Source organism: Dama dama, chromosome 14 (genome assembly GCF_033118175.1).
Source record: "Dama dama isolate Ldn47 chromosome 14, ASM3311817v1, whole genome shotgun sequence".
Lineage (NCBI taxonomy): Eukaryota > Metazoa > Chordata > Mammalia > Artiodactyla > Cervidae > Dama > Dama dama.
In genome coordinates, this window is record NC_083694.1 from 58,062,023 (window position 1) to 58,086,811 (window position 24,789).

Genomic DNA, 24,789 nt, shown 5'->3' on the forward strand with positions numbered 1-24,789 from the left:
AGAAAATTAGTTGTGAGGAATTAGAAGTAGTGATAAAAATTATGAGTTAGTAATATAATTTTGGGTAATTTTCAATATTATTTCTAAGCTTGGAATGTTTTGCCTCTCCTAACCTGTGAGATCTGTGACTCTATTACAGAATATGATTAAACTAATCTGACAATTTGCCATATGTTAGGTGTTGGCAAACATTTTATAATTATTTTTCTAAGAATTTTTCTGATACATGAGTCAAGTCTTCAGTTGGTTATAGGCACACTCCTTTCCTTCTAGGGGAAAAAAAAGGTAGGTATAGTAACACCTCATTCAACTGTTAATAGCATCTGTTAGGAAAATCCCATGGATAGAGGAGCCTGGTGGGCTACAGTCCATGGCGTTGCAAAGAGTGGGACAAAACTGAGCAACTAAATAACAACAAAGTGCCTGTTAGAGAGCGAAAAACCTGTCAGCACATTTTAAAAATAATTGGCACATTACTCTTTGAATATGCAACCATTAAAAATCACCCTTATAAACTCTCTAAGGTATCTTACTTCCCCTTATCACTCAAGATGGAGACCATGGGAGATTATTTAATCTTTTCCTGATGATTCAGTTATCATAAACTAATTATGTCCCTCAGGGTCTTGCATCAAGTAAATGTCTGGGCATATACATGAACAAAAAATCATTTGTTTTATCAGTGTTAGTCACTCAGTGATGTCTGACCCTGTGACCCCATGGACTATAGCCTACCAGGCTCCTCTGTCCATGGAATTCCCCAGGCAAGAATACTAGAATGGGTTGCCATTCCCTTCTCCAAGGGATCTTCCTGACCCAGGGATCGAACTCGGGTCTCTTGCACTGTAGGCAGATTATTTACCAGCTGAGCTATGAGTGCTGCCTTTGATTGTTTTCCTTTCAGTTATTTTCTTAATCATGTTTCCCTATTTCGTGGTGGGTTGCACAAGTTGGAAACAATTTAGTGACTAAACCACCACTGATCATTCATCCCTTTTAAGGCAGCCAAGCAGATTCACATCTATACAGATGTTCTCAAGAACAAGTTTGCTTTGGGAACTGAAGATAAGATGACTGCATTGACATGTTACTAAAATGGCTGGCAAGAGGGATAGAGTAGGCACAGAATAAGTGAGCAGCTGGAACTAAAGGATCAATAATGTATGTACTATGCCCACAAGGTGGTTGTCTTTGGCTCGTCTAATCACTGAGATTCATGAGACTACCACTGAATACACCTGGCATCCATTTATTCAGGAGGATTTCAGACAGAAGCCATTCAGAAGCTGCCATCAGAGCAGTGTCAACCTTGAGTTCTGTAGTAATTCATGTGACAGCTTGTCCAGCCACCCAGGTGCTATCTTCTCTCTAGGAGATGTAGCTCAAGTGTGAGGAGAAATTCCATTTTGGTGTACGTGAGGGTATATCTTGGTTTAGAGGCCCTGCTGCTTTATAGGAGCCACTGTATCTTGTAACAACAGCTTCAAGGGCCACATAATAGATATGCCGATAATAAGAAAGTCAGGACAGTCCAAAGTACAGCATCCCCATCAGGAATTTATCATAACTTTGCAGTTTCTTCCATTCAGATATAACATAACAATCAGGCAGGAAGTCATTTTTATCATAAGTTGCTTAATAATGTAATTGACATCCTTAACCTTATCATGTTACCAGGGAACTTACAATTTTACCCAAGGTCTGCTTTTCATCCAGTGGGAGAAATTGTAGTCAATCCCATAAGATCTTATTAAACTCAAATAGCCAGATTTCTTATCTAGAAGTTTAATTTGAAATACTTTGGGATCTCACTGAACTTTGCCAACACTTACTGTTTGCCCCACTTTGATTATGAGAAGTTCTTTTATGGCAAATGTTCTCTCTTCCTATTTTTATTTTCTTTTTGCATAAGGTCTTCGAATTGATCTACAAGATTTTACTATATCTGATTGTTTAAATCAGGAGGCTCTAATAGAATAAACCTAAATAATATTAAAACAATATGAATAAAGCTAAAACATATCTAAAATAAATGGATGGAGATACTTAAGGAAATGGAGACCTAGCAATTTCACTTTTGGGATTTTATGCCCCAGGAAACATGGTCCTATTCCCAAGTGTTGATGTTAAAAAACTGCATGTCATTTGGCTCTACAACTTTTTAAAAGTATTTTCAATATTTATTTTTAATTGATTGCTTTACAATATTGGTTTGATTTCTGTCATACATCAACATGAATTGACCACAGGTGTACACATGTTCCCTCCCTCTTGAACCTCCCTCCCACCTCCCACCTTTCCCACCCCTCTAGATTATTACAGAGCCCTGGCTGAATTCCCTGAGCCATACACCAAATTTCCACTGGCTATCTATTTTACATATGTTAGTGTATATGCTTCCGTGCTACTCTCTCCATTCATTTCACCCTCTCCTTCCTCTCCCCCGCCCTTGTCCACAAGTATGTTCTATATGTCTGCATCTCCATTGCTGGCTTGCAAATTGGTTCATCTGAACCATCTTTCTAGATTTCATATGTATGTGTTAATATACAATATTTGCTTTTCCCTTTCTGACTTACTTCACTCTGTATAATAGGCTCTAGGTTCATCTACCTCATTAGAACTGACTCAAATGTGTTCCTTTTGATGGCTAAATAGTATTCCATTGTATACATGTACCACAACTTCTTTATCCATCTGTTGATGGACATCTAGGTTGCTTCCATCTCCTAGCTATTGTAAATAGTGCTACAATGAACATTAGGGTACATGTGTCTTTTTCAGTTTTGGTTTCCTCAGGATATATGCCCAGAAGTGGCATTGCTGGGTCATATGGTGGTTTTACTCCTAGGTTTTAAAGGAAATCTCCATACTGTTTTCCATAGTGGCTGTATCAACTTACATTCCTACCAACAGTGTAAGAGGGTTCCCTTTTCTCCACACCCTATCCAGCACTTGTTGTTTGTGGATTTTTTGATGATGGCCTTTCTGACCAGTATGAGGTGATATCTCATGGTAGTTTTAATTTGCATTTCTCTAACAATGAGTGATGTTGAGAATCTCTTCATGTGTTTATTAGCCATCCATTTGTCTTCTTTGGAGAAATGTCTGTTAAGTTGGCTCTACAATTTATCTAGCTTCTAAAGTCAGAAATGTGAGTCCCATCCTTGACTTGTTTCATCCTTTATAGATAATCCATAAGCAATCCTACTGGTTCTACTTCTAAAATATGTATATGTCATTTCTCTTCACCCTCATTGTTACCACCTGTTACAAAGTGTCCCCCCAAAAAAAGACATGCTGAAATCCTAATTCCTGGCACCTCAGAATATGGCCTTATGTAGAAACATACTGGAATGACGCATCCACAGGTCAAGGAATGCCAAGAATTGCTGGCAAACCCTAGAAGCTTCAAGAGGCAAGGACAGATTCTCCCCTATAGGTTTCAGAGGGAAAGTGACCCTACTGACAACACATTTCTACTGTTCTAGGCCACTCAGTCTGTGGCACTTTGTTATGCCAGTTCTAGGAAACACACACCCCCTCAGTACAAACCTCCATCATTTCTTACCTAGACAGAGGCAGTGACTTCATACTTGTTCCCTTCCCTTCTCCTACGGTCAGCCTACTCCAATCTATTCTTCACATAGCAGTGAGAGCAGCCTTTTCAAAAGTTAAACTAGATCATTCATTACTTTGGTTTAATGCCTTTTAGTGACTTCCTAATGCTCTTAGAATAAAGTTCAAAACTCTTACCATCATGGCCTAGGACAACAGTTCTTTACCTTTTTGATCTCGGCACCCTTTTATAGTAAGTCTTCAAAATTACTGAGGACCCCAAAGAGTTTTGGTTTATGTAGTTTAAATCGATCAGTACTTACTATATTAGAAATTAAAGTTCAGACATTTAAAAACCATTACATGTTACTGTAAGTAACTCAATTTCAAAAATAAATGTATTTTCTAAAAGATAAAACAGAGTAGCATTGCTTTGCTTTTTTGCAAATCTCTTTAAAATCTGGACAGGAAATAACTAGATATCCATTTCTAGTTCTGCATTCATCTACTGTCACACCATGTCATGTGGCCTCTGGAAAATGCCACTGAAGGCTTGTGAGACAGTAAAGTGTGAAAAGGGAAAATAATGTCTTAAAATTGTTATGAAAATAGTTCTGACTTTATGGACCCCAAAAGATCACAGAGACCCCCAGGGGCTCCCATTCCATACTTTGAGAACCACTAGGCCAGGAAATCCTGCATCATTTAGCCCCGCCTAACTTTCTAATATGAGCTCATAAAATGTCTACTCTTTAGATGACTGTCTCCTTCCTCTTCCTTCAAGTGCCAGTCTTGTCACCTATTTAGACAAAGTTCTCTATATTTGCTTCAAAGAGTCACCTCATATTGTTATTTTTCAGTTCAATCTCCTTGTTGTTTCTTCAATAGCGTTTATTACAATTTATATTCAAAGGATGTATTTATCTGTTATTTTCATTTCAGTGTGAGCTCTGTAAAGTTAGGGACCATGCATAACTTTGGACTGTTATATTCCTAGCAGCTGGCATAGAGTCTGGTATATAGTAAGCACTCAAACATTTTACTGAATGGAAAAAAGGATCATGGATTTGTGCAAATATCATCTGCTAAGGACGTTCACTGCTTACATCCACTCATTAACAGATATTTACTGAGTATCTACTATGTGCCAGGTACTGTTAAAATGCAATAAATAAAAATAGACAAAAATCCTTAGTTTTGGAGAAGGGGGATATAGAAAATCAAGTAAGTCAAAGATATGTTTGATAAATGCTGTAGAGAAAAATAAAACAGGAAAGAATGAGGAATGCTGGAAGAGGGTAGAATGAGTTTCAACTTTAAGGGGTTAGTGTAGGTCTTACTAGAAAGGTTTTGGATATATTAGTTTGGGATATTTATCAGATAGATAAGAGAGGGGTCAAGAATTATTTTTGTTGATCATTCACTAAGTCGTGCCCCACTCTTTGTGACTCCATGGACTGCAGCACACCAGGCTTCTTTGTCCTTCACTATCTTGCAGAGTGCCATCCAACCATTTCATCTTCTGTTGCTCCCTTCTCCTCCGCCTGCCCTCAGTCTTTCCCAGTACCAGGGTCTTTTCTAAAGAATCAGCTCTTAGCATCAGGTGGCCAAAGTGTTGGAGCTTCAGCCTCAGTCCTTCTAATGAATATTCAGGACTGATTTTCTTTAGGATGGACTGGTTTGATCTCCTTGATGTCTAAGGGACTCTCAAGGGACTTTTCCAGCACCTCAGTTTGAAAGCAACAGTTCTTCGACACCCAGCCTTCTTTATGGTCCCACCTCTCACATCTGTCTGTGACCACTGGAAAAACCAAAGCTTTGACTAGACAGACCTTTGTTGGTGAAGTGATAGCTCTGCTTTTCAATATGCTGTTTAGATTTGTCATAACTTTCCTTCCAAGGAGTAAGCGTCTTTTAATTTCATGGCTGCAGTCACCATCCTCAGTGATTTTGGAGCCCAAGAAAATAGTCTGTCACTGTTTCCATTTTTTCCCCCATCTATTGGCCATGAAGTGATGGGACCAGATGCCATGATCTTAGTTTTTTGAACGTTGTTTTAAGCCAGCTTTCTCACTCTCCTTTTTCACCCTCATCAAGAGGCTCTTTAGTTCCTCTTTGCTTTCTGTCATTAGGTTGGTGTCATCTGCATATCTGAGGTTATTGATATTTCTCCTGGCAGTCTTGATTCCAGCTTGTGATTTATTAAGCCCAGCATTTTGTATGATGTACTCTACATATAAGTTAAATAAGCAGGATGGCAATATACAGCCTTGACATATTCCTTTCACAATTTTGAACCAGTCCATTGTTCCATGTCTTGTCCTGTTGCTTCTTGACCTGCATACTAATTTCTCAGGAGGCAGGTCAGGTGGCCTGGGATTCCCATCTCTTGAAGAATTTTCTACAGTTTGTTGTGATCCACACAGGCAAAGGCTTTAGCGTAGTCAATGAAGCAGAAGTAGATTTTTTTTGGAATTCCCTTGTTCTTTTATGATCCAGGGGAAGTTGACAATTTGATCTCTGGTTCCTCTGCCTTTTCTAAATCCAGCTTGTACATCTGGACGTTCTCAGTTCACATACTGTTGAAACCTAGCTTGAAGGATTTTGAGCATTGCTTTGCTAGCATGTGAAATGTGCACAATTGTACAGTACTGGACATTCTTTGGCATTGCCTTTCTTTGGGACTGGAATGAAAACTGACCTTTTCCAGTCCTGTGGCCACTGCTGAGTTTTCCAAATTTGATGACATATTGAATGCAGCAATTCAGAGCATCATCTTTTACTATTTGAAATAGCTCAACTGGAATTCCATCACCTCCACTAGTTTTGTTTGTAGTGATGCTTCCTAAGGCCCACTTGACTTTGCATTCCAAGATGTCTGGCTCTGGATGACTGATCACACCATCATGGTTATCCAGGTCATTAAGACCTGTTTTATACAGTTCTGTGTATTCTTGCCAACTCTTCTTACTATCTTCTGCTTCTCTTAGGTCTATACCGTTTCTGTCCTCGATTGTACCCATCTTTGCATGAAATGTTCCCTTGGTATCTAAATATCTTGAAGAGATCTCTAGTCCTTCCCTTTATATTGTTTTCCTCTATTTCTTTGCCTTGTTCACTTGAGAAGGTTTTCTTATCTTTCCTTGCTATTCTTTGTAACTCTGCATTTAGATGGGTATATCTTTTCTTTTCTCCTTTGCCTTTTGCTTCTCTTTTCTCAGTTATTTGTAAGGCCTCCTCAGAAAACCATTTTGCTTTATTGCATTTCTTTTTCTTGGGGATGGTTTTGGTCATTGCCTCCTATACAATGTTATGGACTTCCGTCCCTAGTTCTTCAGGCACTCTGTCTATCAGATCCAATCCCTTGAAACTATTTGTCACGGGAGATATAAACTTGAGATCTGAAAGGCAGATATATAAAGCCCAGAGACTGGATGAGATCACCAGAGGAATGAGTATAGAGAAAACAGATCAGACAGTTGAGCTCTGGGGCATTTCAAGATAAAGAGGATAGGAAATCATTTCATCACTAACTAGTGTCCGACTCTTGCAACTTCATGGACTGTAGCCCACCAGGCTCCTCTGTCCATGGGATTTTTCCTGGCAAGAATGCTGGAGTGTGTTGCCATTTCCTCCTCCAGGGGATCTTCCCGACCCAGTGATCAAATCTGTGTAGCCTGCATTGGCAGACGGGTTCTTTACCACTGAGACACCAGGGAAGCCTGAGGACAGGAAAAGGAGCAAGCAAAAGGGACAGAGAAAGAGCTACTGAAGAAGATTGAGCAAAAGGGACCTTACCAAGGTCAGTAATGGAGTAACCAAAATCACTGTCCTGGAACACAAGAGAATAAAGCATTTAAAGAAAAAGTCATTCAAATGCTGCTGGTAGGTCAAGAACGGTAGGGACCAAAGAATGGTCACTGGATGCAGCAGAACTGAAGTGAAAAACAGAAAGAATGTTAGAAGTAAACACCTAATTCAAGTGGCTTCAAGAAATAACATGGGAGGAGAAATTAGAGTATAAACAACTCTTTCACGGAATTCTGAGGAAGAATGAAATGGGGCAGGAGTTGGGCAGTTAAGTAGGGTAAATAGATAGCAGTATATTTATATCTGCTGGAACCTATACAGAAGAGAGGGAAAACTGATAATGCAAAAAAGCATAGACGCAGTAAAAGCTTGAGTGGGATGGCACCTAGTGCATTAACAGAGGGGCTGGCCTTGGGCGCACAGATGGTTCATATGTACTAATGGGGGGAAAGTGGGCTATGTAGGTACAGATGCAGGCAGGTAGACGGATGTGATGGTAGAACTTGTGGAAGTTTTTTTTTCACTGACTCTTATTTCATCTCAGTTTAATGGGAATGAAGGTCATTAGGAGAGAATGAGGATGAGGAAGGAGGTGTTTGAATTTTAAGCAGAGAAGAGAACGTATGAAAGAGTTATCTAAGAGAGGGAAGAGATAGCGGAGTAGGGAAATGTAGTCACTGCTGGGCAGCAGTGAGGGCCCACTTCAGATCAGCAGTTATAAACCTGAAGTGGACATAGATATGTACGTTTCTCCTGTCATGTGTAGCTGCATAGGTACAGACATGGAAGAGTAGAAGAATTAATTTAAACATCTATTTTCTGAAAGCCTATCAGGGACACAATGATAAATAAACCAGTTATAGTCCATGCCTTAGTGGAGTTTACAGTTTAGTTTATGTACTGTAAAAGAGAGCAACCTAAACCGAGAAATGGCTACAGCATAATATACTTGGAGGACAGAATATTAGGCAAACATTGTAGAAACTGTGCTGAAGAATATCTGATATGCATATGAGAAGATGTTCAAGACAAGTAAATAAAGTAGGATATAAAACTATATACAGTATGATCTCATTTTTGTTTTTAAAATGTATTATCTACCTATAGAACAGAGAGAAGGAAAGCATCCAAAGTGATAAAAGGGATTATCTCAGGGGTAAGATTGCAGATGACTGAAACCTTTTTCTTTATACTTATTATTTGTAAATATTTTGTAAAAATTTCAATAATACATTGTTATCACTTTTACAATAAGAAAAAGTTACTGTTGATTTGTATTCTTTGAATTTAAATACCATCTATATATTTACAAACATTTTTCAGTGATTATTACTTGGCTGTACCAATAAAAACTGATCAAACCAATTAAAATTATGGTTAGGTATAAATGTTTATTTACAGGTACAAGCATGACAGGGTTACCTGCCTGCTGCCCCCCAACCCCAATCCATTTCTTGTTTGCTGTGCTCCTCAGATCACCATGACTAATTTGAGGCTTTTGAGTTCAGATGCTGTGGGCTGAAGTGTTTTTGTGTTTAATGTGAAATATTGGGATTTTTGATCTTTCAACTTAGAGCATGTCCACCTAGAAATCAATTAGAGCAGGGGCCTAAATATGAGAACCATGACTGCAATTACAGAATTGACTGGCAACTGGGGAATGGAAAGACAGAGGACAACCAGACTGTCTTCTAATTCTATTAACTTTTCTGTCTTCCAAGAGTACTAGAGAAAAGGAGCAGGCTTTAAAAAGACATGTTTCCCTCAACTCTGAATTGTTTATATGTCTAAGTACCGTGACATGTCTAAAGAGTAGGTATTCGGGTGAAACAAAAGATAATTATTTATAATTACTCTCTAGCCAAATTGTAGTCTTCAGGGGGCCAAATGTAAATTCTTCTTTTACTCATCTTTTGTATGCCTTGAACATAATAAGCACTCAAGAAATATTTGATCAAACTTGATGATTATGACTCACTTAAATACAACCTTCAGGTTTTAATCATTATTAATAATTATTTTAAATCTAATATATCTTAAAATACTTTTATGATTATGATGTTTTAATAAAACACATCATCTTGTATCTGCAAAATCTTTATCTCTGTTATTCCTCTGTGTGTATTAAAGTGGAGTTTATATTAAAGCATGAATATGACTCTAGTTTTTTCTTTGTAACCTCAAAATAGTATATAGGAATCCAAACCTTAGTCTTTATAAACATTTCTGTTTTAAAATATATTACAAAGAATAAATGGAATTGAATGTCAAGAATGAGTAAGTGAAAGCTTTTACTCATCTGGTTTACAACTTATATCAGCTAATTTTTCTAAATTTAAGTTGATTAAATTTTTTGGTTGTTTCATTTCAAATGACCACACCAGAAGAGGGTTGTTTGTCATAGTTATTTATGCTTTTCCTTTCTGTTTTAGCTTAAGAGAAATGTTCAAATTTAATAAATATGGAGTTGTTATAAACAGGAGCAAAACAATTCTAATAAATTAACATTGGTCATACATTTAAAATCTTTGTAAGGGGTTATATATTAGGATAAAATAAAAATACTCAGGTGAATTAAAAAATTCACATAATAAACTTAAAATGTAGAAATATTCAAACTATAAAAGCATAGAAATGTATAGCTCAGTGCGTGCTCAGTCGTGTCTGACTCTTTGCAACCCCATGGACTGTAGCCTACCAGGTGCCTCTGTCCATGGATTTCCCAGGCAAGAATACTGGCGTGGGTTGCCATTTCCTCCTCGAGGGGATCTTCCTGACCCAGGAATCGAACTTGGATCTCCTGCATTGGCAGGTAGATTCCTTACCACTGAGCCACTGGGGAAACCTCTAGAAATGTATAACCCCTTCACTATACTCTCACATACTGTTTCTAAATAAATAAAAATTCATAAGAAACACAAAATAATGACAAAGTATCATAGGGAACTTAAAGACCCAGACTCCTAAATATGAAAAGAAAAAACGTACCATCACCTAAGTGATTCTTGACCATTATCTTTATTTTTTTTAATAAGGATGCTATTTTTAAAATAGTTATATTTTATTTCTTATTTATTTCTTGGCTGCTCTGGGTCTTCATTGCTGTGTGCTGGCTTTCTCTAGTTGCGATGAACGGGGCCACTCTCTAGCTGTGGGGCATGTGTAGTTGTGGCCTCTGGGCTCTAGAGCACAGGCTCAGTGGTTGTGGTGCACAGACTTAGTTGCTCCATGGACATGGGATCTTCCTAAATCCAGGGATTGAACCTGTGTCTCTTGCATCGGCAGGTGAATTCCTAACCACTGGACCACCACAGAAGCCCTGCCATTATCTTTAAATGGTAGGGAATCATGAAAGCTTCCCCTTGCTCTGACCGGGTCCTGTGTCTGACTCTTGCTGGACTCTAAGCTATTACCCACTACTCAGATTCCATTCATAAGCAGCCATTCTTCTTTATAACTTGAAGTAGGACTTTGAGCCTTCACAATCCTTGCTTAAAACTTTCTTTCCCTCACTGCTCCCTCATCTTTTACCTTCTATTATCTATGAACATGTCTGTGTCTTCCTGCTTTTTTGAAAGTAAGGACCTCTGGCATAGTTGAACTTTATAGACCCCTGTTTCCTTTACCACTTCAATCTAGCACAAAACTTGGCATCAAATAAAAGTTAAATGAGACAAACATAAACTACTAGGCAGAAAAGTCAAATATAGTTATATCTCACTAATCCAGGGGCTTGGTTTTTGGCATTCTCAAGTACTTAAAATAGGGCCCACAGCCCAAGGGAAGATGCTGATAACAACCATACTAAACATGTTATGACCAGCTGACTCCTGTATAGAAGGATTCTTCTCGCTGGCTTGAGAAAGCAATGAAAGGCCAGCTTTTACCTATGAAATATGAGATGCAACAGGAGGCAGAAGAGACACAGAAAGTGAAGGAAACAAGTATTGGGGAGCAGGGATGGTAAGAGGGCCAGCAGAGCCTAGTGGTAATTAGAAGAAAGAATGGGGGCAGCAACAGTAGCAGCCAGCAGAAATTAGAAGCTGTGACAGAGGTGGCAAGTTGCAGAAGACCACAGAGAACAGCTGGCCATAAAGAGGGCTGGCTGGCTGCATGCCAACCAATAGATTTTAGAAATCTCAAGAGGGAAAGAAAAGATTTGGCCCTGTGCTTCACCATCTATAAGACCTGTGGTATATATAGCACAGTGATTTAAGAAGGAGGCAATGAAGTATAGAAACTATTTAAGATAAAAAAAATTTTCATAGAAAAACAGTTAAAAACTAAAGAGCAGCATTTTGAAACCAACTATTTGAAACCAACACTAATCTAGAAGGTTTAACTTTGTGAAGTGTGCTACATTGTTCAAAACATTAAAATAAGGAAAGAAAAAGGAACGGCTGAATACCTTTCGTGTGCTGAAGTTTTATGAACATCATTTCTTTTAATCCTCACAACAACCCTTTACATAAACATGATTCCCATTTTCAAGCTAGGTAAAGTCAGGCTCAGAGAGATTATATATAACTTGGCCAAGGTCCCAGGCTCTTCAGCATCAAAGTCCATGTCTTCTCAACTGTACCATGCTACTGAGATGGAGCAAGGGGAGTCAACATAAATAAATATAATGCACAAAAGAAATGTAGTGAAAATTTTTCTTTTTGCAGGTTAAAGACAACAGGTAGCCTAAACTACAGTCTCGGATCTAGTATGCTTGTGTAATTTCTATTAACTATAATCTCAAAACTGACATAACACAGAATGAATGACCTTACTCTTCAGGATGACATATTCATTTTTACTTCTCCTTGACGTCTGTACTTTTTCAAGTATGCATATTTTGATGAGCTTCCGCTTAGTCTATATATTTTAAAAATTTACCAAGCTGGTCAAGCATCTAAAGTTAGGTACATGAGAGAACAGAACCAAACCACTGGCTCTTCTGAAGGCTGTTTTGCTTACTGTTCTATAATTCTATACAGTGAAAGCTCAACATATGTCAATCTACTTGATTCTAATTAGCTTCCTATGTAAATAATCAGATGTATAGTGGAGAAATCTAAGAAATGATTCTTTCCTACTCATTTCACTACTTTCCTACTCCTTTCACTATGAAAAAATTTTTAATTGCAGTATAGTTGATTTAAAATGTTAATTTCTGCTACACAGCAAAGTGACTAAATTGCACATGTATAGGAACATTTTTTTTTTCGTATTTTTCCATTATGGCTATCCCAGGACACTAAATATATTTCCCTGTGCTATATTGTAAGAACCTTGTTGTCCAACCAATCTGTATGTAATAGTTTGCATCCACTAATCCCAAACTCCCAATGTATCCTTCCCTCACCCACCCCTTGACAATCACAAGTCTGTTCTCTCTGTCTGTGAATCTGTTTCAGCTTCATAGATAGGTTCATTTCTGTCATATTTCAGATTCCACATGTAAGTGATACGGTATTTCTTTCTCTTTCTCATTTAATTAGTATGATAATCTCTAGTTGCATCCATGTTGCGGCAAATGGCATTATTTCATTCCTTTCTATGGCTGAGTGGTATTCCACTGTACATGTGTATTTTACTTTTATCAGCTCATGTATTAACAGACGTTTAGGTTGTTTCCCCGTCTTGGGTATGGTGAACAGTACTTCTATGAACATATGGGTGCATCTGTCTTTTTGACTTACAGTTTTGTCCAGATATATGCCCAGGAGTGGAATTGCTGGGTCATACGGTAATTCTGTTTTCAGATTTCTGAGGACTCTCCATACTGCTTTCCATAGTGGATGCACCAACTTAAAATCGTACCAACAGTGTAAGAGGGTTCCCTCTTCTCTGCACCCTCTCCAGCATTTGTTATTTGTAGACTTTTTAATGATGGCCATTCAGACTGGTGTCACAATGAAAATTTTCATAGTCTGGTAGGTTCGCAAAATAGTTCCCCACCCACAGAGGATGCTATGAAATAGGCACTTTCCTTTTGATACCTGGGAAATTAGTTAATACCGTCTGCTGTTGTTCCTCAAACACAAATCCTTTATCAATTCCTATCTGAATGAACAGGATGGTGTCTTCACTGCTATTCCTCCCTATTGCCCTTCTCCCTAGTAGTAGTACACCATCACTAGATTAATTACTCTAAAATAATCCATTATGTGACTCCTTTTGAACACACACACACAATAGTCTTTAATCTAAGCATCAAAGCATCCATGGTCTGGATCCACATTATCCAATTATTCTTCAAGACCAACACATATCTAGATTGAGCTGATTCTGCTACCTGTCCCTGTTCTCCCTCGGTGACCATCAAATAGCACCTGAGTTTTTACTGTTCAGGGCTGGCCACAGTTCCCTCTTGATGATGTCTCTGACTGCATGGCTCATACCAGTCTCTCCATTTTCTCCCCCATGACCTCTCCCAAAACGTTTTCAGAATCTCACTATGGCACCTGATTACATTCTGGCTCCTCATTGTTCTTTTTAGAGACTGAGTTTCATGTTGTCTCAATTTTAAAAAAATGCCACTGACTAATCATTGAGTCAGTTTTTCAGTAGAATGTCCCATAGTCCAGATTTGCCCACTTACTATCTTCTTACGTCATTTACATCATTATCACACGTATTTTTTTTAACAGGTTTTATTAAATTTGGGTTCAAATTTTTTTTTTATAGGAATACTTCAAAAATAGTGCTGTGTTTCCTACTGAGACAGGGTATTGAAAAGCACATGGTATTAGTATTTGAAAGGGTGAGGTGGACTTCTGTGTGAGAGAATAAGGGTGAACATTACAGGCAAAGGAAAAGCATGCGCACACAGATGGACACAGGTAAGAGTGTGAACTGGCTAGAATAGGTCTTCCATTCCATTCACGGCACTGGATGCACAGGTTTCATCCTATCCAGTCCTGCTAAACCAGCATGTCTAGGGCTAGAGGCTCAGATACACATTTTAAAAAATAATTTTATTCTTACTTTTGGCTAGCACTACTTTGTTGCTATACGTGGGCTTTCTCTAGTTGTGGCGAGTAGGGGCTACTCTCTAGTTGCAGTGCATGGGCTTCTCATTGGGGTGCCCTCTCTTGTTGCGGATCACAGCCTCTAGGGAGTGTGGGCTCAGTAGTTGTGCACAAGCTTAGAAGCTGCGAGGCATGTGGAATCTTCCTGGAGCAGGGATCAAACCCAAGTCCCAAATCCATTGGCAGGTGGATTCTTTACCACTGAGCCACCAGGGAAGTCCTGGATATCTTTATCTTTACAAAGTTCCTAAGGAGATTCAGATGCTTTGCTGCTCCTGAAACCCTCTGGTCTGGGGAATAGTATACATATAAGTAGTCTGCTCTTGGTATGTCAAACTCATTCCTGTTTCAGGGATTTAGGGCATGACTTCTAGCACCTTCTCTCCACTGAAGTCTCTGTTTAACTATTACTTCCCCTCAGTAAAGTCTTACTTGATCAAAGTAAACAATCATCCTTCACCTTATTTCTTAGTGCTTATCTGGTAGTCTTATTTATTTACTTGTTTTTGGTATGTTTTCCTCACTAGGATGTATGCTCTCAAAGAGTGTGGACCTTGTCTGTCTTGTTCATGGTTGGAATTCCAATGCTCAGGAAGAATCCTGGGTATATGAAAGGTGTGTGCTAAATACTTAGGATGAATGGATAAATTTGACATATTTAGGAAATTCTTTTTAGAACACTCTTACATAATGTAGATTGTTGTTGTTGATTATTTACTAAGTTGTGCCCAACTCTGTGACCCTATGGACTGTATCCTGCCAGGTTCCTCTGTCTGTGGGATTTCCCAGGCAAGAATACTGGAGTGGGTTGCCATCTCCTTCTCCAGGGGATCTTCCCAACTCAGGGACTGACCCCGAGTCTCCTGTACTGGCAGTCAGATTCTTTACCACTGAGCCACCTGGGAAGCTGTAGCTAGGAAGCAATAAAATCATCCTTTAAGACTGTCTTCATTAAGATTGAGGTAGCAAATACCTTCTTTGAGAACTTCTCTTTGCATTTTGGATATTTTGCTTTATGATATCTCATTTCACCTTACTGTTTAAAAGGAAAAATTTGAGATAGCATTTCATAGACGAAAACTGCAACCCTGAACATCTATCTCATCAGTTCAATAATAATTTCCAAATGTACTTAATGGACTATTAAATCAGTAATTAGAAATCAAATCTTGCTATGCTGCAAAAGATGTCAAAATTATGTATGCTCAGACCAAGATATTTTAAAATTAAAATTTTATTTAATTAGCATTCCTCAGAGAAAGATATTTTAAAATTAAAATTTTATTTAATTAGTGTTCCCATAATCTATATTAAAATTTATTTGTACCCAGATGACTTCTAAAAATATAGGCAGGGCAGTATAAATACACAGAAAGAGCTCATGGTGGTTAACAAAATTCAGTGATATCTTTAATAGTATAGTTAACAACAACCAAAAAAAAAAAATCAACAACCCAACAGAAAAAAGATTTAGGGTTTGAGGAGTAGGGAAAAATATGAATACAGTGAAAAAACTTTTGTATAAGCTATTTTGTGGGGTGTTTGGAAGCATTCCTTCCTTTCAGCCACACTTTTGTGAGTTTAAGTTAATGGATTTCTATTGCACTCCTGTTGTCACTATTGCTAATGCTTTCCTATGGATGAGGCAGATACCTGGTTATTTAAGGAGCAGGATAAATGGGTCAAGACAGCGTTCCCTATCCCAATTCACCAGGGAGCGTTTGAGAATTCCACCTGACATGAGGACAGCACTGTGCTCTTAAACAATCTGCAGTTTGATCCGATTGTTCCCCAGTGGGGGACGTAGGCCACAGCTCACTCAAGAGTCATTGATTGGATTAACAGCCTAATTCCCAACAGATGAATAGAATACTGATGTCTTGTCAGCCCAGATCACAAAAGGAAAACACAATCTGCTTCTACAGCTCAGAGATTTAACCCTCTATTTACCCTGAGGCTAGAATTTCAGTTTTTCATACTGTAATTTCTTCAAGACTATTTGCCAATAAATATAATGAAGTAGTGGCTTTTTAATCACCATCCACATGTTTTTGTCCTCTTTTAGAGTAATTTTTTAAATCTTTAAAAACATGGAACGATTTTTTATTTTAGTTTTTACTATCCACATTAGTCCTGCTGCCTAAATTCTTTTCCAATTTTCTAAAGAAATATTACATAAGCTGTTTCCTCAGGGAACCCAATAAAAAAGAACACAACCTGTGGGAAAAAAGGTAGCAAAATCCATACATTCAAATATAAAATTATTTTGAGCTGTTTTTCTGGCATAAGCAACTGATTTTATTGAAGGGAATGAATGACTGTATTAAGGGGAATAGAGTCTCAATAAACGTTAGCTTTATTTTATTCCCCTACTACACCTCTACCTTCCTTCTATAATTTAATAACTTTTATGTATGGTTGTACAACTAAGAGTCAAATAGAAAGGTCTTAGTGGTATAGGTTTAAAAATAAGACCAAAAGATTTAATTCAAGTCATCTATGAATTAGAATTCTATAATAAACATACACATGTCTTGTATGAGTAGCAAAACAAAGAGTATTCTGGGCAAATTTAATAACAGTTCATTTTGTGTATCTTTCTGCCTATAGCCGGCCAATATAGTAAGAAAGATGATTTTAGTCAGTTGTGAGTAAAAACAATGATGGTAGTGGCGAAGCTTGTCTACTACGCTAGGCAATTTACACATGTCCTTTTATGTAATCTGCCCAACACCCTCATGAAGTAAGCATTAAGTTATCTCATTTCACAAATGAAGAAACGGAAGCTTAGTTATGTTAAGGAACTTTGAGGTCACAGGATTTATAAGATGTGGAGCCAGAATTGAGGTTTCTGGCTCCAAAGCTTATGCTCTTAAACACTACTGGGATTTTATGGGTTTCTCTACATATCTAATATTTTTCACTATCAAGGTATTAAAATTAAGATTCAGCCTTCTCTTAAAATCTGTTATTACTCTTGTAAAAAAACCTCTGCATGTACAAATGTTCTCTTTTGGCTCTTTTTCTTTAGGACACGTTTAAATGAATTTCATGATAGCCCCCTAAAATCAGCCACGTCAAAAACCAGTAAACTTGTTTTTTTTTTTTTTGCTTGTGGCTTTGGAGTCATAGTCAACTTCTATCCATTTTCTTTACCTCTTATACTGCCTTTCATCAAGTGAAGTTGATTGAATTCTTCTATATATTCTTTCTTTCTCTACAGTAATGGACCTTATCCAGGTCCTAACCTTCTAATCCACTAATCCCTACAAGAGCCTCCCTAATAATTTATCTGGTCTCCTATCTCTTTTGCAAGCATTGTCCTTAGCATGCCATTCTACTTGAAACTGTGAAGCATATTCTAATTGTCTTCAAGTCAGATAAGAATTCCTAACTATGGATTTCTGTAACTTTTAATATTGTTATGGTTTTAAACATTAACATTGTACATAAAGGAAGTTTAGATCAGTTCAAATATGAGAACATATTATATAGAATAGATTGTGTATGTTACTAAGTATTATACTATTACATTATAATCTGATTCTGTATGGTAATATGTTTCCATAAAACCTATTATTGAAAAACAACAATTAAAGGAAAGAGAATACATGTTTTGAAAAGAGACAAGGAAAAAGCTCAACTAACACCAAGACTCATTCATAAAATATGTACAGTGTAAAAGATCTTTATGCTACTCCCACAGATCTTATTTATTTTTCTATAATGTATCTCAGACATGTTTTTCTTTTTGGGCATCCCTGGTGGCTCAGATGGTAAAGAATAGAAAATAAAAATTTAACACTTATTTTAAATAAATTTACACTTAATTTTACAGAACACTTTCATATATACCAACTTTATTAATATTTGAAACCAACAGTCTGAAGTAAGGTATTAGGAGGTATTCACAGCTCCATTTTATAAATAAGGAAATTCAAGCTCAGTAGAGTTAAAATGACTTATCCAAAGTGATCTATTAAGCCAAACAACAGAATTAGGACTTTACGTATTCCATTTATATAGAAATAAGCTTTGCAATTTTAATGTCTAATTTTCACTTCTAGAGCAAAAGCAACAGTTATCATTGAATTTGGATAAAACATTAGCTACTAAATAATCTTTATAAAGATCCTGCCTCCATCCATGAACATGTTGAATGTTCATTCATTTAAGCATCCAAAAATTCAATTGGGAAAAAAGGACAGCCTAACTAAAAATTGTATCTTTACACTAAAATAAAACTGAAAGAAGTAGCTAGAAGATATTAATACAAATATCATGAACACATTCTAAATCAAGACAGGGCCTTTTAGAGATTCCCTAAAAGGTGAAAGATTTTCAGGAGGATGATTCCCAAGAAATCCCTTTCTTCAGTATGGGAAAGAAGGGGCAATAGAGAGCATGAAGAAGTAGAAATGCTTCCTTGCATATTAGAGACAGAAGCATTTCAATGGTGCCTAGAGACGTGACGTTCCCGTGCCAAAAAGGATTGTTCATAAGCTCTTTTTTTTTTTTATAACAAATATTTTTCTTTCATATGGTGCAAACTCTTAAATTCAAGGGCTTCCTTGGTAGCTCAGCTGGTAAAGAATCTGCCTGCAATGCAGGAGACCCCGGTTCGATTATTGGGTCGGGAGGATCCCCTGGAGACGGGAAAGGCCACCCACTCCAGTATTCTGGCCTGGAGAATTCCATGGACTGTATAGTCCATGGTGTTGCAAAGGGTCAGACATGACTGAAAGACTTTCACTCCACTCACTTGCTTAAATTCAAAGGAAATTTTGATAGTCCTCAAGAGCATAAATTTGTGGCAGAAACCTGTTTTCTAGATGTCCTGGTAGGCACGTCCACTAACCCATCTTTAAAGTAAGGTCTACTGTGAGTAATACCTAAAGGTTTTCACATTCTACAAGTCTACAACTTTAAATTCCTATCCTGTAATATAAAAACAGCATTTTAGCAGATATTTTAAAATAAGTCATATTAACTTTCCTCTCAAACAGTAATGTTAATAATATCAAACAGAAACCAAAATCAACCAAAAAACAAATGAACAAAAAAACCCCAACAGTTTTAATAACAAGAAAAATCAAATCAACGGTGTATCCTTTTGGTAACAGAGAGAGACTTGTCTGATTGTGGAAACCAGGTTAAAGACAAGGGCTTGGACAGTTGTGCCCTGAAACAAGCAGACTGCAGGTTTTATAAATACATACAGAAATAATTAAAATATAAGGGGTTTAGCAGGATTAATCTCCTTTAAATAATCTCTGCCACAAAGCCTGTAAAGACACTGCTGGCACCAGGCCCACGTGAGACCAGCTGTCGAGTATCAGAGTGGCAGAGACGAACTGCTTCCACTTCTGCACCACCCCCTCTGTGCGGTCTTCTCTGGACCCCATCTTCACAGCTCCCTTCACCACAGGGAAAGGCCAGCAGAGCAATACCTGTGGCCATGTGGAGCATTCTCATGTGACTTGTTTGAGGAGAAAAAATAAAACACAAAAAGAAAGTTGGTGCTGGAAAGGAGTCACGAGATACAGGCTCAGAGGCCTCTAGGGAAATGAAGGAGGGCTCCGGAAAAGTGCTGATTACCTGATTCCATTCATTTAACCCAGGGAAATTTCAAAGTCACCTTTAATTATTTTCAAACTGCATTTTAAGTAATGTAGATAGTACCCTTACTCCCAAAGGAAGCATAAAGCAGCTGATAACTCTTTAAAAACAGTAGCATTTGTTTTGCTTCAAACTTAGCCACAAATTCAACAAATATTTTAAGGTGACAGTGCAATGAATTAAACAAGTCAGATAGATTTGGGGGGGCTCCTCTACTTCTGTTATATGGTATTTCCATAATTCTAAAAGGAAACCATTAAAAAATCCAAACAATAGCTTCTTGAATGACATGAAATCAATGTTATATACCACTGTAAGAACAGATAGACATGTACGCATTTTCATACATATTCCTCCACCAGGAGAAAATGAGGCTAAGTGCTGGACTGTCTTCTTTGAAAGTGTCTATTTGAGGTTCTTAAGTCTTTCTTTCCAGTTTTGTGTCTATGATTTTCGGACACCAGCAAATCTCTCTGCTATAATTCTTATCAAAAAGGTGTTTTTTTTTTTTTTTTTTGTCTCCTATTTACTTCACAGGTACACTTTAAGGACAAATAAATAGTATCTAACTCTACAGACACTCAAGTTAAAGCAGGCTATTAGATCAATTCTAAGTATTTCAAAGAAAATACTGCTGACACAGCTAGAATGAAATATTCTGGATAACACAATTACCATATTTCTTGCACACAAAAAAATGATCAAGTTTCAAGGAATCAGAATATCAAATGTAATTTACTTTAAAAAATAGAAGGTGCTTTGAGTTTTTACATAAAACAGGCAGAAGTTCTTGTTAAAAAGAAAGTTGAATATCAGGATACTATCAACAAGACTTCCCAGGTGGCTCAGACGGTAAAGCGTCTTGCTTACAATGCGGGAGACCTGGGTTCGATCGCTGGGTTGGGAAGATACTCTGGAAAAGGAAATGGCAACCCACTCCAGTACTCTTGGCCTGGAAAATCCCGTGGACGGAGAAGCCTAGTAGGCTACAGTCCATGGTGTTGCAGAGTCGGACACGACTGAGCAACTTCACTTCACTATCAACAAAGCTTCATTCTACTATTATGCAACGAACATAGAAAACTTATGTTCAGTTTCTAGTTTTATTCAACAACATAGAACTCCCACACTTCTTTACTGTCCTGCACTGTCTTATATGAAAGCTTCATCTTATGTTTTCCCTCCCTTCAGAATGGGTTTTAAAGACTGCCAAAGTGAAGGCCAAATGTCAAATACGTGTCTGCCCACTCAAGACTACTGATGTCCATCAATACATTTTTCACACATCAGAGTGCTCTCAGATGTTAATGACTTTCAGGCTAAATGATTAGATTCAAATTTTGAACCACTGATCCAGAGGTATCTTTTCACAGATCCCTTGGGGATCTGTGGGCCCTGGGACAGTGGTATCAGTTCCACCTAGGAACTTGTTAAAAATGCAAATTAGGCTCCACCCTAGACCTGTTGAACCAGAACCTCTGGTAGTTGGGCCCAGAAACTTGTTTTAACAAGTGCAGGTGATTCAAATGCTAGCATACTGTGCTCAGTCACTTCAGTCTTGTCCGACTCTGCAATCCTATGGACTGTAGTCTGCCAGGCTCCACTGTCCATGGAGTTCTCCAGGCAAGAACACTGGAGTGGGTTGCTATTTCCTTCTCCAGGGGATCTTCCCAACCCAGGGATCAAACCCACGTCTCTTATAGCTCCTGCATTGGCAGGCAGATTCTTTACCACTAGGGCCACCTTTACTCTCTGTAAATGAGCACCATCTTTTGGACAGCAGTGAACAAATTACATGTTACAAAGTTTACTAAATTATTGAACATTTATCTTTTCCTTAATTTTTAAATTTAAACATACTTGGCAGGATTTCTTTTCATTTTCTAGGGAAAAGCTGCCCATCAGAGAGACTATTATAATCTGGTGCACTGTTTTTATAGTTCTGTAACTTAAACTGACATTTATTGGAGCTTCACATAAGATTTTTCCATCAACGGATGTGTTGGAAGAGCAATAACCAAGTGTGCTGTGTTGGGCAAATACCTACACATCAGGATACTTTTCAAAGCCATCAGGCAAAGGGGGTCAGTTGAATTTTTTTTTACTGCACAGGCTAATGCTTTAAAAGTGTCTTGATGGAATCAAGGAAAATTGGATTGTCCCCCCATTTGCTGGGCTAAAACAAGCCTTTTTTATTTATCCCATTAGAGGAACACAAGAGAAACCTTTTAAATGTCACTAAAAATTTCCCTGCATGGCAAAACCCAGTCAAAAGGGTTTTAATTTTCTCTGAGAACTCTTAAGCAATGCAGTATGTCAAGGTTTAATAAGTTGTAGGTGGGGATAGTTTTTGTTACAGGCAACAGGCAACTTGATTCTTTTTAAACAGGTGCTTAGACATGCTTTAGGCTTCTCTCTGTTGAGAGAGGTTAGGACACTACCTCAAACAGCAGAGAACTCAACTTCAGTCCAAATAACAGTAACAAAAAAGAGCCATGGTGGAATCTGTATAATCTGAGACAAATTTTTAGAACACTTATAAAATGACAATATTTTTAAATGTATTTAAAGTGATGGTTAATCTTTCTATATGTGACATTTTTGTATTGAGCTTCTTGAAAAATTTCTTGAAGAATCTGGCTTTGAACAAAGCCCAAGGAGAACACAGAGATTAGGTATGTAACCTTTTCTCAACAGAAAGAGGTATTGCAGAGCAAAGACTGTATTCCCAACCTTTAATAGGGTAAAACCTCCTAGTATACAACTTCAAAATACTACAGGAACATCTATTAATAAAGACAAGTTGACTTATGTGGCATGGATTACACATTTACAGAAATTTATGATATATAAACTATACCTTCTATGACCTTATGTTTATTTTGGTATATTTGCTGATTCGATATCACCATTAAACATTGAGATTTTTTTGGTCGATTTTTTTCCATCTTCAACAAAATATTAAAAGTACTTCCAATCATAATATAGAGGGAATGCCAGAATGGAGGACTTTAAGTGGGGGAGGAGGAGGTATCACTTAATCTATAAGTAAGAGTAGTTCCTTTCTGAATCTCACTTTATTAGAAATATTGTTAACCATACTCAAATGAGAATCATATAGCTTGCTGTGTTCCCTAGCTCCCCAGATGAAGAAGAAAAAGAGGAGAAATCATGCCAAAGAGAAAAGATATCTAATATTTCAAAATAGAGCAATTAATAATTAAATTATGTCAAGTATTCCTCTTTTATTACATGCTTTTAAACAACAATTTTAGCTCACATCAGGGTCAGATGGGATGGGGTCCAACAACAAAGTAGTTCTGTAGGGGAATCCTGCAGGCTTGACAAACTGTTTGTGTTTCAAATCGACCCTGTGACCAGCTATACCCTATGACTACAGCTACTTCAGAGGGAGGCTTAGTGAAGTATCAGCTAAAGAAAGAAGAATGTGAAGTCGGCTGGGAAAAAGAAAAATTACCCTTTTGTCATGTCTAATCAGCTATTTCTATACTTTTGATAAATATGCTTTAATTATTCATTAAAATTTGTACTTAAAAGCTAGTATTCTCTTTAATGGAAACTCCAGCTTTATTACTTAAGTTCCTAACAACTTAATGTATTTCATTATTAGTTATTCTATCTTTTATATACAGTTTTTCTTTTTTTTGAGTGAGTGAGGTCGCTCAGTCGTGTCTGACTCTTTGCGACCCCATGGACAGCAGCACCAGGCTCCTCCGTCCATGGGATTTTCCAGGCAAGAGTACTGGAGTACTGCCATTTCTTTCTTTTTTTAGGTGTTAGCAATAACTCAGAAGCTTTACATGAAATTCTGTGTTGTCAGGCCTTGAAAGTTGAGTCACTGAAAATCTCCCAAGTCTGTCAACATTCATAAAAGAACCATCAATTATCAAAAGGCAAACTAAACAAGCAACTGAAAGACTGAAAATGGCAGTAAAGGAATGTATTAAGATTCTATAATGAATATTTAATAATTAAAAGATCCTGTCATTGGCTTAACTTTACTGTTGCTTTCATAGGAAGACCTTTGCTAATCCCAAACCCTGACATTCATGAGAATAGCAAAGTTGAGAAAATTTAGTTTTGTTTTCTTTGCTAGAATACAGGAATTCTTAATTCTGGATTCTTAGATTCCCAGAACATCTAAGGAAGGGCTTCAGCAAGTGTATGAACCTATTAAAATTGTTAGTGAAAATTCTATATCCAGACCCTTTCTCTCTGGTGTTTATAGCTTTCCTCATATTCTTCCTATAAAAATTAAAGACCACTGTTGTAGGGTAGCAGTATACATTAAAAGACTGGCCATGAATTGGCAATTGCTGAAACTGGATGAATATACAGAAGTTTGTTATACTAGTCTACCTAATTTTGCACATAATTTAAAATTTTTGTGATTATTAAAAAAAAAAACTGAAAGAAACTCACTGTGCATAGAAATCAATTCTTGATAAAGGGCTGTGGTAAATCTAAGCAAACTGCTAAGATAAGTGATAATTCTATCTTTCCTTACACCTAGGTTCGATCTCTGGGTTGGGAAGATCTCCTGGAGAAGGGAAAGGCTACCCACTCCGGTATTCTGGCCTGGAGAATTCCAAGGACTGTGTAGTCCCTGGGGTTGCAAAGAGTCAGACAAGATTGAGTGACTTTCACTTTCGTTACATCATAAAGTCAGTCAAATGAAGGTAAAAGATTTAGAGTTTTATAAAACATAAGTGTGAAAATCTTTTATGGCAAAACTTTCAATGATGCAAGTTCCTTTACTTTT

General features: G+C 37.4%; 1 protein-coding gene across 7 annotated transcripts in view; it reads right to left on the reverse strand.

Annotated features, from left to right (window-relative positions):
* The window catches only part of ACBD6 (acyl-CoA binding domain containing 6), a 200,548-nt gene that overhangs the window by 50,939 nt on the left and 124,820 nt on the right, over positions 1-24,789 (reverse strand). The window contains exon 7 of one of the 7 annotated variants that reach the window (XM_061160854.1): positions 18,271-19,866. The exons of the other annotated variants lie outside the window; for them this stretch is intronic. Coding sequence (XP_061016837.1) covers positions 19,807-19,866 — 60 coding nt within the window. The 3' untranslated portion in view covers positions 18,271-19,806. Of the gene's footprint in view, positions 1-18,270; positions 19,867-24,789 lie in introns of those variants that run through there. 7 annotated transcript variants of the gene reach the window in all.